General features: G+C 40.0%; 2 protein-coding genes across 3 annotated transcripts in view; one reads left to right on the top strand and one right to left on the bottom strand.

Annotated features, from left to right (window-relative positions):
* The window catches only part of DIS3L2 (DIS3 like 3'-5' exoribonuclease 2), a 287,501-nt gene that overhangs the window by 87,283 nt on the left and 180,930 nt on the right, over nucleotides 1-19,288 (top strand). For both annotated transcript variants that reach the window (XM_075861827.1, XM_075861828.1), the window contains one exon: nucleotides 17,225-17,408. In XM_075861827.1, coding sequence (XP_075717942.1) covers nucleotides 17,225-17,408 — 184 coding nt within the window. The remainder of the gene's footprint in view (nucleotides 1-17,224; nucleotides 17,409-19,288) is intronic.
* The window catches only part of PDE6D (phosphodiesterase 6D), a 557,644-nt gene that overhangs the window by 395,443 nt on the left and 142,913 nt on the right, over nucleotides 1-19,288 (bottom strand). The window lies entirely within an intron of this gene.

Genomic DNA, 19,288 nt, shown 5'->3' with positions numbered 1-19,288 from the left:
GCAGGTTCCGTAGTCTAGACAGCGCATGCGAGGACCGCGGGCCCGTCCCGCGCATGCGTATTCCACTACACCATATAAAAAAGCCATTATTGAAAAGGGTTAAAATCACTACTGCTGCAGAATATTGATAAAAGACAGTGGGGAGATGTAAGGGATGTCACATGTATGCCCAGACCGTCCATAATAACGATTGGTCTGGAGGATGTCCCAGAGAAAGTCACACACTGAATCTATTGTGTGACAACAAATTATGGGTCAATTAAATATAAGCGACAAAAACTCCCAACCCCCTGTATAAGGCTCCATAGACAGTATAATAAATATTACCTCACCCAGACAAAAAAATTATATATTAATAGTAGCCTGTATGTCCTGATTAATAAATGCAATGCAGTGAAAATTGGCACAGAAGAGATCCCGAGACACCGGAGACCAGAAGAGGTAGCCCATTCAACGAATTAGATCTGCTACCAGAAAAACACAAAAAAATATATATTAAAAATACATATACCACAATGAATGAATGAATCGTCATTCAGAATGTGTTCAGATTCATATACAGCGTAGAACATTCCAGGAGAAAGCATGGAAACACAGGGGACAATATAATCCCATTCAATACACCCATCAGCCAGTCATTTCGCTAACTTTAAAGTCAATATTCAAACCATATGGGGATAGACAGTTTAATTTGAATATACATTCGAGTTCCCTGCGCTTAAGCTTAGGAAGTGTCTCCACCCCTCCGATGTATTGGTATGTGGTCAATGATCCAAAATTTCAGATCACTGACCGCATGACCCGCCAAAACAAAGTGTGCTGAAACAGGGAGATCTAGTTGTTTTTTTTGTGTTTGAATAGTAGATCTATGTTTGTTAATCCTGACACGACATTCTTGGGTGGTCTACCCCACGTATATCAATTTACAGGGACACTAACATGTAGACAACATAGGATGAAGCACAGGTCAGAAAATGTTTAATATGAAAGACTCTACCGTCCACCGGGTGAATAAATGTGTTCCCTTTCACCAGATTACTGTAATTCGTACAGTTCATACACAGGAAACAACCCAATTTTGTGGAGGCTAAAGTCGTCTGACTATTCATTTGTAGGGAACCTATGTCGGCATGTACAAGAAAATCCTTCGCATTTTTTTGGCGTCTAAACGACCTCCTCGGCAACCAAACTCAGGAACAACATTAGTAAGGTTATTGAGAATATGCCACTCTTGACATATAATATTAGAAACCCTGCCGCTGATATTAGAGTAGGTAGAAACAAATGCAAGTCTATTCGATGACTCCCATCTATCCGAGGTAAGTCCTCCCTTGCCATGGTCTCAAACTTCCCCTCGGTTACCGTAAAAGGGCTGGTGGATATCGACGTTGGACAAATTTGTTACTCCTCTCATCCAAGCAATGTGTAAGGTATTGGGGTTCTGCGACGGAGACCCCTAACTGAGCCTTCAATGCAGATGTGAACAAGGCCTAAAACTTATGATAAACCTCAAATTAAGGATTCAGGTCTCTGCGCTAGAGACAGCTGCTCTGTATACAGGATACAATGAAGCTGTATCACAAAGTAAAAATAATTTTTAATAGAAACTAATAAGGAAGTTGCACCAAACACAGATACACAAGTTGTTAAATGTGTACGTAGCCTTTAAGGGTAACAACCAATATAAAATTCCTGTAGTCACAGAATGGCTGCCGCAACAAAGCAGAGACTGCCAGTATGCTTTGCCCTAACTGCTAATATTTTGCCTGGAAGTATCGGTGTACTATTGGCCAAGATGAGCACTTGACTGTTCTAAATCTTTATATGCAGTAACTGTGGTCAAACTCCTTTTTTTTTTTTAATATAAAGCCTGGTCTGCTATATTGGCATTTATTTGAGTGCGGTTTGTGTTTGTAAGTCCCCTAGTGGAGTCATGCCTTCCTATCACAGATCTGTCTGTGAGTCTGTCACAGTGTGAGAACCCCCTGTAAGGCCCCATGCACACGACTAAAAAATTATCTGTAATTGCGGACCCATCAGTTCTATTGGCCGCGGACACCTCAGTTTAGTTTTGCTTTAATATTTTTTAATGTTTTTTTTTTGTTTTTCTGTTCAAATATTAACTTTTTTCTTGTGTATTGTCATGAGTTTTCCCCTCCCAATTCTTTCTATAATAATGTATTGATGATGGAATACCATGCAAGGCACCATGCACACGACTGTAAAAAATCTCCAATTGTGGACCGTAATACGGTCCACAACTACAGACCCATTCGGTTCTATTGAGTGTGGACACCTTTCCGTAACGCTATGGATATGTGTCCGTGCCATAGAACCGTGCTGGGAATTGTGGAACATGTCCTTTTCGTATTTTACGGGCCGTTATTACCGGCACGGCCGTGTACATGAGGCCTAAGGGCAATGTTTTTGCATTTGCTGTTTAGTCAACCATGCTTGGAGTAAGTCAGAAGATGTAGCGATAGCGTCACTGGTATTTTTTTATTTTCGTTGCTTATGAAATTTTGTATGAAGATTTTTCAAAACCGAAGACTAATTTATTTTGCTACATCAAAATGATAGTACATAATGTTTTTAAATCTCATGAGATCATGCCATGATCTCATATCATGGAAAAGTCTATTCTTGGCATAAGGTACATATCCTTTTTAAGGGAAGATTACACCGTATGAGTAGTGGTACCTAGAGAGGTACTTGGAGATGGGAAAATGCACTCTGCCCCATCACGAAGAGAACTATGCAGAAGATTTTTGAAGAAATTTTGGTGTCTGAAAACCCATCCATCTTAATGGGGTTCTCTGCGGTATGTGCAGGGATTTCTGCAAGCCCCATTCTGATGGGACTGTCGCAGAAATTTCTGCAACAAATCTGCCGCGTGTGAATATACTTGCCTGCGGAGGTGAGCAAGCCACTGATATTAAACTCCACTACACCACCAGTAAAGGCTTCAACTCCTCAACTGTTCTAGACGAGTACAGAAGAACAGAATTGTTGTGTGAGACTAGCCTTGTTTAGTCACTCTGACTGTAGTATTGGTCAATGGAGTTAGGATTTAATAGTCTATTTCTGTAATATACAGTATGTATCATTTTGTATCTTATTTTGTGCTTTTTAAGTCCATTTCTGCTGTCCCTTTATTAACCAATTCTAAAACAATCAATGGTGTCATAAATGTAAAAAAAAACACCGCAAACACTGAAGTCTTTGGTGCGGAGTTAAAATAAATCAACACTTCCGTGTAATCTGTTAAATCGACACTAATTTGAGATTTCATGTGGTAGCATGGAAGATTATCATTTAATTTTTTTTCTGTGGAAGGACACATGCCTGAGTACCCAGACTTAACTGGCATGTCTTGTGATGCAACCCGTGTGGCTATGCCAAGACTGTTTTGTCATTAGGAAATTGGTATGGACCCCTCCAGCTTTGATTTACACCCTTACACTTTAAATTACCCTAAATCTGAAATTAATCTTAAAACGGCAAGAAACTTTGGAACTTCAAAAAATTCTTAGAATTGAACTTTAACATTTTTACAGGTCGATCAGCCTTTTTGAAGCTGAGGATTTTTTGAAAGTCCCAGGAATTTATAATCCTTCTATTCTAGTTCAGTTTTTCTTGAACAAATTGTCTGATTCTGATATGTTGAAAGCGGTGGGCCCCAACTTTTTTTTATTTACCTTCCAGATAAATCTCTCCTGTATAATTTTACTTTCTGCTATAATAAAGTGTTATCATGGCATGTCTTCCTCCTATCAATATCAGTAACAGCTCCTTGTTTTGAACAGTCCTTAGGTGTTTTTTTTTTTTTTGTTTTTTTTAATCCCCTTTTGTCTCTGCTTCTCTGGTTAGATTTATCTGGACAACTCTTTTTCTAGGAAATCTTTTTCAATCCCATTTATTTTAATAACCCTGCTTTAGTGGTCCCTTGTGTTAGATTCTTAGAAAATATCCCATGTTGAATTGATTCATTCAGTATTAAAGCACTATTAACCAGTAAAGAAAGTAGTTTATGATCGGAACTATTAATTTCCTGTATCATCCTCTCTGGTGAGAAAAGGGGTTGTCATGCGAGTGAAAGAAACTTAGACTTGTTAATGGGACTGCAGCATTATATTTAGTGGAAAATTATTATCCCTGAAAAATCTAGTGTAGAACATGATTATTTTTCTTAGCCTTTTTTTTTTTTTTTTAAATTTGACTTTTAATGTAGGTACAAAAATAGTCCTGCAATACCACCTTTTTTTTCAGATTTATATAAAAATTACACCAGCGCCTCTCATAAAGTGAATAAATATTGTGGGCAGCTGAAAGCCATCCAATTATTGCGGATAAAAGACACAAACAAAGAAAGAATGGCGACTTCGCTCAAAGAATACTGAACAGACTACAATAAAATGTCTCCTGAAACCAGTGCACATTAAAATTGCATACTATCCAGAATACCAAAGAGACATGGCCAGAGACTTGGAAATATCCGAACCTGATCATGGATACAGCATCTGAAATAGTGACGGCTACCTGAGGATGTTGTGACGGCCATCTTGCTTTTGATGAACACAGTCTGTGCCTGTATCTGATTCATTCTGTTAGGGTTGGTCTGGTTATTAACCCCTTAATGGCCGGGCCAACTTTCGTTTTCCCTATTTTTTGTTTTTTTTACTCCCTGCCTTCCCAAAAGCCATAACTTTTTTTAATTTTTTTATATTTTTTTTATTACATTAACCTATACGATATATATGTCCCCCTAGGGGACTTGAACCAGCGATCGCTTTTCATGATCTACTGCAATACTAATGTATTGCAGTATATCATTATACTGACAGTCTCCTATGAAGCCCCTCCTCTGGCAGGGCTTCATAGGAGTACAAAGATAGTAGACCTGGGGACCGTTGGGCTATCGGACGGGGCTGCCGCCTTCTTTCTAGCGCCTTAGATGCTGCTGTATCTAAGGGGGTTAAACGGCCAGAATCACAGTGATCTTCGATTCCGCCCGTTGCAGTGAGGTGTTAGCTGTCTTGCACAGCTGACACCCTCTCTGAGTATGGAGCGTGCTTGGCTCGTGAGCTTGCTTCATATGTCCCTTTAACGATTATCATGTACATGTTGCATTACTGGGTTAAAGAGCTTTTGTAGGCTCAAGTATAGTGTAGTCTTAATAAAATTCCACATTGGTGAGTGATGAAATTGAGGGAGACACCCGGCCAGTTACATACTCCTCCTGCAAACTTGCAAAACTCTGTGAATCCCAAAGTGTGATGTGTCAAACTTGGAACACGGTGGCTTGCAAAGGCCAAAAAGCTGAAGTTCTGCTACGCATTCGGGAGGCAGCGACTTCCTTAGTCAGGAAACCCTCTTTTCAGCCCATTTCTCTGCTACAAGTATACACGGAGTAGTAGGTGTACCCTTTGAGACGTTATCTCATTTCACATAACGTGAACAATATTCCTTTATTCCACACTATTACATTTGGTATAATGCACCTCAATAGCATAACTATAGTCCTCTGACAGCATCTTTGACCATTGAAGCAGATGTGTAACAAACCCATAGTTACCAACTTAACTTCCTCCCTTATTCCATAAAGCCGCCTCTGAACCTTTCCAAACGAACACTAGGTAATCAATGAATCTCTTTTCTACAGGATCAGGTTTGCCCAAAGCTACACACCTGGAAAAATGGTAAAAGATTCCGAACTACCAATATAGAAGTATACCTTGGAGCCAAACTGGTCCCCATGACTGTCCCCCATATTTATAAATGAAAATCTTCCTCATACATAATAAAAAATGTGTTAAAATAAATTGAATACATTCTATAATCAAATCCATTTTCTCCATGGGATAACTGTTCATCTTGCGCAAAAAGACTACTTCACATCCCTTGTCCTTTTCAATAGCTAATGTGACGTCAAATGTCCCTACAATAAAACTTCCCTGCCATTTTATTGCGGCTAATATCTGTAAAATGTGGGTAATTTCCTTTTAAGGGTTTGTTACAACAAATATTTATGGCATATACACAGGATATGCCATAAATGTCTGATAGATGCTGGTCCCACCTGAGACCCATATCAATCTCCCTAACTGGGGACCTTAGTCCACCTGGTGAGACTGCTTCATCCAGGTGGACCATAGGTGCACGACAGGAATCCAGAAACCGCGTAACTGGCTGAGCTGCGCTGATTTTGTAACTCTCATAGAAGTTACAGAAGCAGCGTAGCTTGCTGTGCTAGTCGGTTTCCATAACTGACATTCACTTCTATGGAAGTTACGGAAACTGCGTAGCGAAGTTAGCTACTCTTCTTTTTTTCCCGTATTCCAGTGTTGCCCTTAAGCTATGTTCTGCCTGGATGTGGCGGCTATCGGCCACCACACAAGTTGGGGTCTGGGGGACCCTTGTTCAGGAGTTCGGTGTATCCTGTGGATATGCTATAAATATTTGTGCTGACACAACCCCTTTAAGATACACCAGTAGCAATTTCATACTGTGATGTGTTCTATGTGTTTGGACATAATTTGAGGTTCAACATTAAATACCTGAAATGATGGGCCTTCCTGGGGGTCTCTGCAAACTTCTGTACCTTTTTGGAATGCGGTAGAATGCAGACAAACTTCTTATTTAGAATGACGTTATATTAATTTATCGTAAGAATTGCCTTCTCTACCATACTTACATATAGCCTCCAGTTTGTTTACATTTGGAACATTGGGGCTCCCCTTTTAAGTTTTCAGAATAACCCTTTCGCTTCTAGCGAGCTTCTGGACATTTTGCACCTTTGGTAGCCGGGACAATTTACTCTCCTTTCACGTGTACAAATAAAACCTGAATTCTAAAATAAATACATACTAAACCCCCCATGCCCGTATATTTTCTGAAACTAGGCATCTAGCACATTGTCAAAAAGCCACTCGGTACACAGGCGCCTTCATGCAATTTTTTCCTCTGTATAGTATATCCTTAAAAAATGCATCAAAATGTCATGTTTGTGTCTAAAAATCTTTCTCCCCAGCGATACAATCGCGGGGTGCTGATTGTTTTTATGACAGTCAGGGGGCATAACAAAGGCCCCCAGGTCTGCATTTAGTAAATGCCTGTTAGGCCATGCCAGAGGCATGGTCTAACAGATGCCTGTCAATTTTACACTGACCGGCAATAATGCTTTGGTATACAAGGGTATATCAAATGATCGCACAGTAAAGTGAAATAAAATCATTAATAAATGTACACAGAAAAAAATAAAACGTACACACTTAGGCTATGTTCACACGCAGTGTTTTCAGGCGTATTTTGGGACATTTACGCCTCGAAAAACGCCTGAAAAAAATGGAAGCTGAACGCCTACAAATAAAACAGCATTTAGTTCATACGGGGCGTCTTTTTACGCCTCTGTTTTAAAAAACGGAGCGTAAAAACACGCTCCTTAAAAAGAAGTAGCATGTCCATTCTTGAGGCGTTTTTTGGAGCTGATTTTTCATTGAACACTATGAAAAATCCCTCAAAAAACGCCTGAAAAGAAGCTCCAAATTAAAAGAAGCTTCGCTTTCAGCTTCAAAAACACCTGAAAGTCAGAGGCTGTTTTTGGTTAAGCGTGTGAACATACCCTCAAAATAAACTTTTTCCCCTTACAAAATACGTTATAAAAAAAAATAAGAATAATAAAGGTACACATTTGGTATCGGTGTCCGTAACTAGCCCAACTATAAAATGTTTACGTTATTTAACCCATACGGTGAATGCCGTAAAGAATAAAATTAACCGCTGTTTTCTGCTTCAAAGAGTCACATGTACTCTAAAATGGTACCAATAGTAAATAGAAGTCGTCCCAATAAAAATACTATATGGTATCGCCACAATCTTAACGACCAGCTGAATAAAGTTTATTATGTTCTTTATACCGCACGGTAAATAGTGTAAATTTAAGATGCAAAAACGAATGGTGAAATTTCAGGCTGTTTTTCCATTACCGCACTAAAAAAAAAGTTAAGAAATTATACGTACCCCAAATGGTGCTTAAAAAATACAACTTGTCCCACAAAATAAGTCCTTATACAGTTATGTAGACGCAAAAATAAAGTTATAGCTCTTTGACTGCGACGATGGCAAAATGTAAAAAATTGGTTGTCCATTAAGGTTTAACCGGTTCCCGACTGCTGGCTGTGTATTTACGGTCGGGGTCATTAAAGAGAACCTTTCACCTGAATATACATGTGCAGCATGTAATGGGCAGAGCTATCACAAACCCTGCGACACTTGAAATAATTTTTCTAACTTCCTCTGCTATTTACATATCCGTGCCAATATATTTGGTGCCCAATATGTAAATAAGCCTGTGAACTGCCAATGGGGCGTTTCTATCCAACTAAATGGCGGCAAGGGGATGTGATGTCTTGGCTCTGACACTGTCCAATCAGTGTTCCCGCGAGAACACACACAGACTGGTTGTTCTGCAGAGAGCGCTCTGTTTGTGTGTGTTTCCGAGGGAGGGAACACCGTGCAAGCCGCCTGACACTGTCAGCAGCTGATTGGACAGTGTCAGAGCGAAGACATCACGCCCCCTTGCCATTTAGTTAGATAGAAACGCCCCATTAACGGTTCAAGGGCTTATTTACATTGACTGCCTGGGACCCGGAGGAGGAGGAGGAGGAGAAGATAGAAGCAGCTTTCGCTGCTTCTATCTTCTCTGATCTCTTCTACATAGTGCTCAATGAGTGCTGTGTATATGAATAGAGGCAGTGCTGCTGTCTCTATTGGTCCCTGTGATCATGTGACTGGTCACATGATCGCCGGGATGCCATTAGTTGCAGACTGCTGCTGGGTCTTACTAGACCCTGCACAGCCCTATTAGTGACAACAGTCACTATAAGGGTATGTGCGCACACAAAATTAAAAACGTCTGAAAATACAGAGCTGTTTTCAAGGGAAAACAGCTCCTGATTTTCAGACGTTTTTTTTTAGCAACTCTCGTTTTTACGGCCAATTTCGGAGCTGTTTTTGTATAGTCAAAAACTACTCAAGAAGACATGCACTTCTTCGCGGCCCTTTTTTTTAAAAAAAAAACTGTCGGAACAGTACACCGTATTTCCCATTGAAATCAATGGACAGATGTTTGTAGGCGTTCTGCTTACGATTTTTCGGCTGTTTTTCGGGACGTTTACAGCCCGAAAAACTTCTGAAAACACTACTTGTGCACATACCCTAAGAGGGCTGATTTTCCCCTGTAACTTAGGGCTGCTGCTATTTTAGGGTGAAATTATTTTATTCTCAGAAAAAAATTGCTAAAATGTAAAAAAGCTTTTTTTTTTTTTTTTTTTTTTTTTACTATTTTCAAACTTAAAGCCTAAAGATTCTAAAATAGCAAAAAAAAAAAATTAGCATTGTCTACGCAAAAAAACGTCTCAAAAATCACTTTGCTAGCCCAACAAATAGGCTGGGTTCACACGACCTATTTTCAGACGTAAACGAGGCGTATTATGCCTCGATTTACGCCTGAAAATACGGCTCTAATACGTCGGCAAACATCTGTGGGTTTGCCGACGACCTGTAATTTACGCGTCGTCGTTTGACAGCTGTCAAATGACGACGCGTAAAATGACTGCCTCGTCAAAGAAGTGCAGGACACTTTGGACGTTTTTGGAGCCGTTTTCTCATAGACTCCAATGAAAACAGCTCCGAAAACTGACGTGAAAAACGCGATTTGCTCAAAAAATGTCTGAAAATCAGGGGCTGTTTTCCCTTGAAAACAGCTCTGTATTTTCAGACGTTTTTGGTCACTACGTGTGCACATACCCATATAGTTATGGCTGTTTAACTAACCCTGTTTAACACGTGCCAAAAATGGCTAAACGGTGCAAGGTCCTGAAGGATCAAAATAGCCCGGTCCTGAACCGTTTAAAATACCTACGGTATTAGGGGGTTAAGATATGTTTTTCACAGCAATTAACCTAAAAACCGCAACAAACCTGCAACACGCAGAAGAAAAGAAATGTCACGTGGAAACCATTAAGGGGGAATATAAAATCGTACAACCTTTTCATTGCGTAAAGAAAAAGTATTTGCAGTCTACATTTTTTTTTAGAGCCCACTTTTGTTTTTGTGTATACGCTTTATTTATTTAGGTAGTTTTTTTACATGTAGAAAATCATTGAATTTCAATAAAAAAACATTTGCGGTTTTGCAGTGTTTCCGGTTGTCTCTACCGTTTGCAAAGTACTTGTCTTAAATATAAATATATATAAAAAAAATGTGTTTTTTTTCTATAACTTACAGTGCTAGAAAATTTCACTGCTAGAAATTCAATCTGGACAGGGTGGTTCAGCACTTGGAGAGCTCCAATATGATTCTCTTCATCCATACGTTTCTTTCCTTGGTTTGGTTTGGAACACTGTTGCAAGTTTTAGCGGTAGACTATTATTGTGTAGAAAGTTCCAGTTGATTTTAAACCTATATTGTGGGTTAGTGGAATACCTATCCAGTGGTGGTCGTTTTTTTTTGTTTTTGTTATTTTTTCTTAAGCTTTTTGTTTTATTTAAAGAGAACCTTTTACCTGCCCCATACATGTGCAGCGTGTAATAGGCAGGGCTTTGCAAACCCTGGGGCACTTTTAATTTTTTTTTCTATCATCCCCGTTATTTAGATATCATATCAATTTCATTTATATTTGGCACCCGATATGTAAATAACCCCCTGAACTGTCAATGGTGTGTGTAACATCGCTGTGACACGGTCCCATCCGCTAAGTTTCTGTATTGGAATGTAACTATTACAAACCCAAATAAAAGTGCTAATGAAGTAGAATGTTTTTTGCTTGTATAAGTAAGATGGTTCGTGCATTAAAGAATTATTATTTTTTTTCTCCTCCCCGTTTATACACCTTTTTATTCTTACCGACGGCTTTATTTTAAAGTTAGCCGCTTTGTCCTGAGCCACCATTCAGTCACATGATCTGAACTCTGACTCCCTGAATAGTAGTGCATCTGCTGTGTGGACCGGAAGTAAGTCTCTCTGTGCAAACCTATGAATTTCACGATGTGAGTGTTATGGGCTTGCATAGAGAGACTGACCTCCGGTCCCCACAGACACTCGAGGATTCAGGGAGTCGGTGCGGGTCATGTGACCGAACAGTGACCGGGAACGGCTAACTTTAAAATAAAGCGCCTGGCAAGGGAATAAAGGTCACGACCTTTCACCTAACCAAGTTTACAACCGGAGTGGGGGGGGGGGGTGCTGTTTATGGGCAGTTCTATGATGGTGCTTAGCGGCTTTGCAATGCTGAGTCCTATTCTAGTTAAGTGGTTGTTGTAGGTTATGGGGACTTCTGATGTGCTGTGTAACTCCATTGCATTAAATTTCGCGTGTTCCCTATTTACAGCAGAGATATGGCTACACATGCATATTTACTCTCCATTTTAGTCTAAGGCCTAATTCACACGAGCATTGCACTCCTCGGATATGAAAAACGATTGTGTGAATTAGGCCTAAGGGAAATATGGAGACCGCAGTTCCTATCTCCCATTCAGTATAGTGGAGTGACTTGCATATGTGCCCATCTTTTGCTGCGGATATGGGACGTGTATTTTCAGATGTAGATTTTTCTCCAGGTCTGTGCCTCCACACAATCCTATCTCTGAGCTCTAGAGGTAGTTCTTTCTTATATAGACGGGGCGTGTCTTTCCAAATCTTGTCCAATCAAATGAATTTACCACAGGTGGAATCCATCTCTGAAATGTTTCTACACGTTGATCTAGAAGAATGTGAGGCCCCCAGAGATGTGTCCTAGCAAAGGGTTTGAATATTTGTGTCCATGTAAAATTAGTTTTTCATTTTTAATGTGCTAATTTTCTAAAATTCTGTTTACACTTTATTATGGGGTATTGAGTGCAGAACGGTGGGAAAAACGTGATTTTTTTTTCTCTTTATTTTAGCACAAGGCCTCACCATAACAAAATGTGGAAGGGTCTGAAGACTTTCCGAATGCACTGTATGTATCCTCTATATATGGAAGCTGTATCGGTCAGAAGCTGTTCAGCAGTACTGGCGACATTAGCTATGTATACAGGATACATAGAAGCTGTATCGTAAGAAGTAAAAAAAAAAAAAAGTCAATTAGAAAATTGCTTAAAAACTCAAGACAAAACCAAAAAACAACAAACCTTTAAAGGTGTTCCCTTTCGTATTCCCTTGAGATGAGCAATACCAGGGGTGTCCAGCAGCTGTTCATCCCCCCATCCATTGGAATGACATGCACATTCGACTGTTAATGTGCAAGTCCGTGGTGATGGAGATTGTCAAAAGATCATTAAGCCAACCGCTATGTGATATCTTTGGTCCTTTCTTCTCCTGGATAGGAATCGAAACTCCATTCTTCTCATATATGATCAGACTTGAGCTTAGATTTGGAGTCCGAAGAAAATTGGAAAGTGAGCCGATTAGTGAGCCTGGCTGTTGTGATGTACATCATGGCATAGAGGAGCTTGCAGTGTATTTTAATATATGCAAACTGCAGAAACCATACGGTGCAATTTATTGAAATAAAACCAATTCCTAGTTTTTTTTTGTTTTTTTTTGTTTTTTTTTTTCCCCCACATACATCTAGTGCAATAACGAAAAATTCTGCCAAGGTGTCAGCCTTAAATGCTTCTTCTAAATGTTAGAGCTTAAAATAAAGTTTCCTAGGTCTTTGCTGACCATTTTGATTTCCTAGGAGTAAGTGATGCAATAACCATTTACTATTTAAAGGTCTACAGTAGAAAGCTTTTTCTCTTGACAGCTGAGTCTTAGACGAAATAGAGGGTCTAAGTGCCAGTTGACTTGGGTCCAGAATAGGTGTTAATTACCGCTCTTCCCAAGACTGATGGGATTACTACTTAGAGATGTTCCACTATTTTGAATTGAAAACAATCACCTCTCATTTCAAAATCTCTGAGAGATAGGACAGGTTCAGTGCACACATGGCAGCCAACGTGTGCAGCTTTCCGTGGGTTTTGCAATCGTTAAAAGCTGTAAATAAACAAGTGCACGACACCCATTCATTTTCCACTGACTAAAATTAGTAGCCTGGGCATTTTCTGAAATGACGGCTGCGTTTAACACACACCTGTTTTTGTCATTTAATCTTACCATTTAAGTTTAACTTATTTTTTGTCTAATATCAATAATTAATTTAAAGAGCAGTGTTACCTGTACGGTATTTATACATGGATGTGGATGCAACAAACATCCATCCACGTTGCGGGAGTTACTTTTTTTTCCTCTTTATTGTAATATTTATTATAAAAATATTTTTAAAGTGCATCAATAAACACGCCGAAAAAAACACGAAACTTAAGGCCAAGATCTCAGATGCAGTTTTTTTTGTTTTTTTTTGAGCTAAAGCCAATGGATCCTTAAGGAAGGAAAGGAGTAAAGAAAAGACCTCCAGTATGCATCTGCTTTCTTTTGTGTCAAAGAATTGAACCAAAAATTGCACCAGAATCTAAATTCAAACAGCGTGTGATCCTGGCCTGAAGAGATTTTCAGATGGTGCGTTGAAATCGTTTATTGCGGTTTTGGAAAAACTGCCATTTTGTGGCAATCGGGATTTGACCAAGCTGTCTGAATATACCATGAGGCACCCTGCACACGTAATGGAATTGCTGCAGATTTTTTGCCCGGATTTGCGGGCGGAGAATTCACAGCCCATTAAAGTAGCATAGAACTGGATAAGATTTAAAAACCTCATCCACATGAGGTGTTGTGACTTCTGCACGGAAACTTTCAACACTTGCACTGCAGGTCAACCACAATACGAAAGAAGAGGCAGCACTCTAGTAATGTAGAAAAATCCAAAATGTATTCACCCAACATACGGGCAATGTTTCACCTTCCAATTGAAGGCATTTTCAATAGGAAGGTGAAACGTTGCCCGTATGTTGGGTGAATACATTTTGGATTTTTCTACATTACTAGAGTGCTGCCTCTTTCGGATTGTGGTTGAACTTTGTTGAGGTCTTTTGTCAAGATTCCTCTGAGGATAGCACCCATATCTTTTTATGCTACAGTGCAGCTCCTATATCTCGTTTGTTCCAGATTTTCGCCATTGAGAAGCAAATACCAAATGTTGTAATTTTTGCAGCAAAAATCTCAAGTAGAATAAAACAAAAAAACTTTTTTTTTTTTTTCCCCCCTCCCTTTTTGGTTTACAATTCACACCTGACATTGGCTTAAACTGCATCAAAACCGAAGGCCGCTTTCACACAAGCCTAATACGTGTGGTTTTTTTGGGGGGTTTTTTTTTTGCACCAGTTTCACAGACTTAATTCCAATGAACAGTGAATGGTTTGGGTGTTGAGGGTAGATCACCATAGACTTCAGTGGTGCTCTAACTCTAGTTTTTCTGAATGGCTAGAGATCCGGGTGTTATGTCCTTTAATAAGTGTGCAAAAAGCGTTAATATTACGCCTGTCTAAAAGCGGCCGTAGGCCAGGAAGTGCAGTTCTTGACTTGTGTCCACAATGGTGTGTGGCTTCAAAGAAATGTGATGCATTGGTCTTCTTTATACCTTACCTTTCTTTTGGATCCACTTCTGGCTTTGACTAAAAAATAAATAAATATATATATGTGTATATATATATGTCAAACTGTAACTCTGTGTGATCCTGGCCTAAGGTTGGTGTCCCATATCACTTCTAACTATTTGTATCCATGCATCAAAAACTGCATGTGTGATTCTACCCTAAGGCCAGAATCACACACGTAGTTTTGGGCTCAGTTTTTTTGAGCCAAACACAGGAGTGGAACCAAATGAAAGGAGATGCATCTGTCTTTTGTTTATAGCTTTTTTACTTCTGACTCCACTTCTGGCTTTTGCTCACATAACGGAGTCAAAAATTGTACCAAAAGCTGCATCAAAACTTCCTGCGCGCGCTGCAAATTTTGTTGAAAAAGTTTTGCGGCTGTATTCATCTGAATGGGGTTTTGTGCAGAGCAGCAGACAAATGGACGACCTGCCAAATGTATGGTTAGATGTTTGCACAGTATAAGGCCTAATTCGCAGCACCGTGTTCGGTCTGTGATATACGGTCCGCATGTCGGCAGTATTTCCCGGATCAAACACAGTGCAGTGAGGAACCCTACTAGCATCATAGTTATGTACGATGCCAGGAGTCCCTGCCTCGCTGCCGGACAACTGTCCCGTACTGTAATCATGTTTTCAGTACGGGACAGTAGTTCCGCGGGGAGACAGGGACACCTAGCCTCATAGATAACTATAATGCTAGGATCCCTGGACTGTGTTTGATCCGGGAAATGCGGCCGACATGTGGACCGTATATCACAGACCGATCATGTTAATTAGGCCTAAGTCTGTATCCTAGTCCCCAACATTATTGGATCCATAAAACTGATACTAGCTGTCAGTAACTGTGTATACTTTTTTTTATTTTTTATAAGGTTCAGTCAAAAGGGCCACAGTTGTTAATATGTATATGGTATACAGTTGACCTAGGATGCAAATGTTGTGTGAACATAGACTTAAAATGAGAAAAACATAATTTTTGACCCTTAGGGTAACCACACGTTGGATTTGGTGTGGATGTTCCAGTTTCCACAGCAAAATCTGCACCGGTTACATATTTTACTAAGGATTTTACCCCTTCTACATTGAAAAGGGTAAAATCCAGAACATAATGAGCATGCTGCGGATTTGAATATGGATTTCTTTGTGGAAAATGTTCAGCATGTGAATGATTTTTTATTTTTTTTTCACTTGCAAATCCGGATGGAAAATTTGCAACAAATCTGCTACGTGTGCCTTTAATTATCAGACTCCATTAGTGCTCAACTATTTTATACTTCAAGGGGTTTTTCCATCTTAAGCTTTTATGCTATATCCACAGGCTATGTCATGAATGCCTGGTAAGTGCAGGTCCCTCACCGATCGGGTGTTTGGCATATCCTGTGGATATGCCAATAATGTTTTAAGTTGGGTATCCCATTCAAGTAAATCTCGATTGGGACCAGGAATTTCTTCTTGATACTGCTCTGCTTGTTCTGAATGAGCTTGAGGCCTTGTTCATCTGACATGTTAAAGCTTAAAAATTAGGCTGCTTTTTAGGGAGGACCTCTGAAATCTAGTTTTGTTTGTTAACTAGGTAGTTTCTAAAACCTTTTTCAATTTTGCAAGTGTATTTTAAAGGGGAACTTTTCTGAGTGTTTTCTGAAGTGCCAATGTGAAACTATTCAAAGGCAAATATCTGCTCGTAAAAGGCTTCAAAATGTCATGTGACTTGTAAAAATGCGCCTTACTTGAGCTACACAGCATTATTCCCATTGAAATCAATGGGAAGCAGTTTACAGGCATATTTCTAGTGTCTTTTGGGTGCGTAATATGAGCTGTGTGAACATGGCTTAAGATGAAAAGGCTTTTATATAGTTGGTGCATTTATTCTTGGTGGCAAGTATTCATACTCTAGTTAGGCCAGTTGTAAACCTTTTTTTTATTTTTATTTTTTTCCCCCAGATAATAGTGACGTTTATCTTGCTATTATTGTACAGTTCCTTTTTGTTAATTTGGGTTTCTCATGGCAGTTTAGTGTTCAGCAGTTTTCGCTGAAATTTTTTTCTACCTTAATTGTATGTTCACACGGCCTATTTTCGGACGTTTTTTGGGCCGTAAACGCCCGAAAAATCGGAAGCAGAACGCCTCCAAACATCTGCCCATTAATTTCAATGGGAAAAACGGCATTCTGTTCCAACGGCCCGTTTTTTTACGCGGCTGTTATGAAAAGCGGCTGCGTAAAAAAAACGCTGCCATAAAGAAGTGCATGTCACTACTTGGGACGTTTTTGGAGCGATGTGTCATAGACTCTATTGAAAACCGCTCCAAAAGCGGCCGTAGTAAATCGCGAGTGGCCTAAAAAACGTCTGAAAATATGGAGCTGTTTTCAAGGGAAAATAGCTCAAGATTTTCAGATGTTTTTGAGTTTGTGTGTGAACATACCCTAACAGTGAAGACTGGATGTGACTCAATGACGTGTTCATTTTTGGTGTTCTACAACAGGACAAGGGGATTTATCGATACTGCTACATTGAAAAAAATTGAGAGTTTGCCCATAGCCGCTGAAGAAATGATAGCTGGAATCTAATTAGTGGTGATGTGCGCCCATCGCAATAAATATGTATCTGTCATGAAGTGTTCTAAAAATTATTTTTTCTTTTTTGTATACAGGTGGTAAAGGCAGAGGCTTGTGATGGTGACCGAACACCTGCTATAACAGGCACAGCGCAGAATGCTGCAGCTTCGCATCATTTACGGGATGGATCAGAGAGCCCAGATCTCATTATAGAGGCCCAGTTTGAATGTGGCATAGAAGAAGACCTGCGCAGTAGATTATCTTTTAATGCTAAAAATGGCAAGTATATTTTTGTGTCTTTGTTTCCAAAATACATTTCTGAAAATTGGATGTACATAGTTTTCTCCCTACAAATGCACAGTTCATACTATGAAATGTATAACCATGCAGCTTAAAACTTTGAGCACTGTAGACTTGCTTTCAGGTTTATACTCTGGTAGCAATTATTTTAAAGATATGCCACCCTGGCTTTTATGTAGATATCTGGGTTAGTTTATGCTGCCCCTTTTTGTTTGCCAACTATTGATTGAATTGATGACAATTGGCAATAAGTTTTAGCAATTTCGAACTGATTGTCTATCCAGCTCTGGACTTTTATGTATATTGTACTCGCTTCCCTGTAGTCCAGCATCTTGTCTGCTTCCAAACATCTTTGAATTTTTCCCTACTTTATCTATCTTCTTTTGCTATCAATCCCATGATGCCTCAGCACTGCATCACGGGATCAGCTAGAGCCAGTACCATCTCTGCCTGCTGGTAGGACAGTGTTATTATCTATCCCTCAATATTCTATGAGATTATACGTATAGAGATAGGAAGACTGCGCTGTGATCTTCTCCATTATAACTGTGTGACCAGAATCTGTCTAATATCATTAGAGGCCCCATGCACACGAACGTAAAAACGCCCGTAATTATGGGCCGTAATTACGGCCTGTAATTACAGGCCCATAGACTTCTATTGGCCACGGGTACCTTCCCGTTTGCTTAAGGGAAGGTGTCTGGGCCGTTGAAAAATATGGAACATGTCCTATTTCAGCCCGTAATTACGGCACGGGCAGGCCCATAGAAGTCTATGGGGCTCCCGTATTTACAGGTGACTACGTGTGTGCACCTGTAATTACGGGAGCGTTGCTAGGCGACGTCAGGTGATAGTCCCTGTCCAGGGTGCTGAAAGAGTTAACTGATCGGCAGTAACTCTTTCAGCACCCGGACAGTGACTACCGCTGGAGTTAATAGTATTAAAGGTTAACTTACCCAGAACTCCCTGCTTCTTCCTCCAGTCCGGCCTCCTGGGATGACGTTTCATCCCATGTGACCGCTGCAGCCAATCACAGGCTGCAGCGGTCACATGGACTGCCGCATCATCCAGGGAGGGCAGGCTGGATGTCAAAAGAGGGATGCGTCACCAAAATAACGGCCGGGTTACGTATGAACTTCTCTTGCTTTCAATCGCTGTGGAAACTCTTCCCGAAGGGGCTGCCGATTGGTGCAGAGAAAACGAGTAAATACGGGTGGAATACTGGTGACAATGGACCCGTGTTTACGGGCACCGGTCCGTAAATACTGGTGGAATACGGGTCGAGGACGTGTGACAAAGGACCTGTATTTCTGCCAGTATTCACGGGAGGAAAAAAATACGTTTGTGTGCATGGGGCCTGCCTGTGAGCGTTTGTATATCCCCTATGGAGGGCCTATGTGGAACAGTCAATCATACAGGAAGTTCTGGTGCCTGTATGCGTGACACAGGCTTTTCCCCATAGAAAAAGCATGCCACCAAAGCCAGATTTAGACAGTTGCTATGCAACGGCCCCAGTATGATATGTAATGATAGAATTAGCAAGAAAATGAACAGGTAAGACTCTAGGTTTGTTTTGTAGTCCACTTTGTTTCAAAGCATCAAAAAATAAAAAAAGTGAAGAACTTCTCCAAAGAAGAAAAATGTTTAAACCTGTACTACTTCTAATCTTTGCACATTTATATTCATGTTGGCTTATCCTTGTAACAGGAGCCATACAAAAAAGGGCCATGTTTGCACGTTCAGGTTTCTGCGCCTACATCGTAATAGAATCCACTTAGCTTTTAAAGTAGCATTTTGCAGTAAATGTGTGTCGGACCCTGTAGCATTTGTTTGTAGATACTGGATTAATGCATTGAAAC

The sequence above is a fragment of the Rhinoderma darwinii genome, chromosome 4, assembly GCF_050947455.1.
Source record: "Rhinoderma darwinii isolate aRhiDar2 chromosome 4, aRhiDar2.hap1, whole genome shotgun sequence".
Classification (NCBI taxonomy): domain Eukaryota; kingdom Metazoa; phylum Chordata; class Amphibia; order Anura; family Rhinodermatidae; genus Rhinoderma; species Rhinoderma darwinii.
This window is presented reverse-complemented; position numbering and strand designations above follow the sequence as displayed.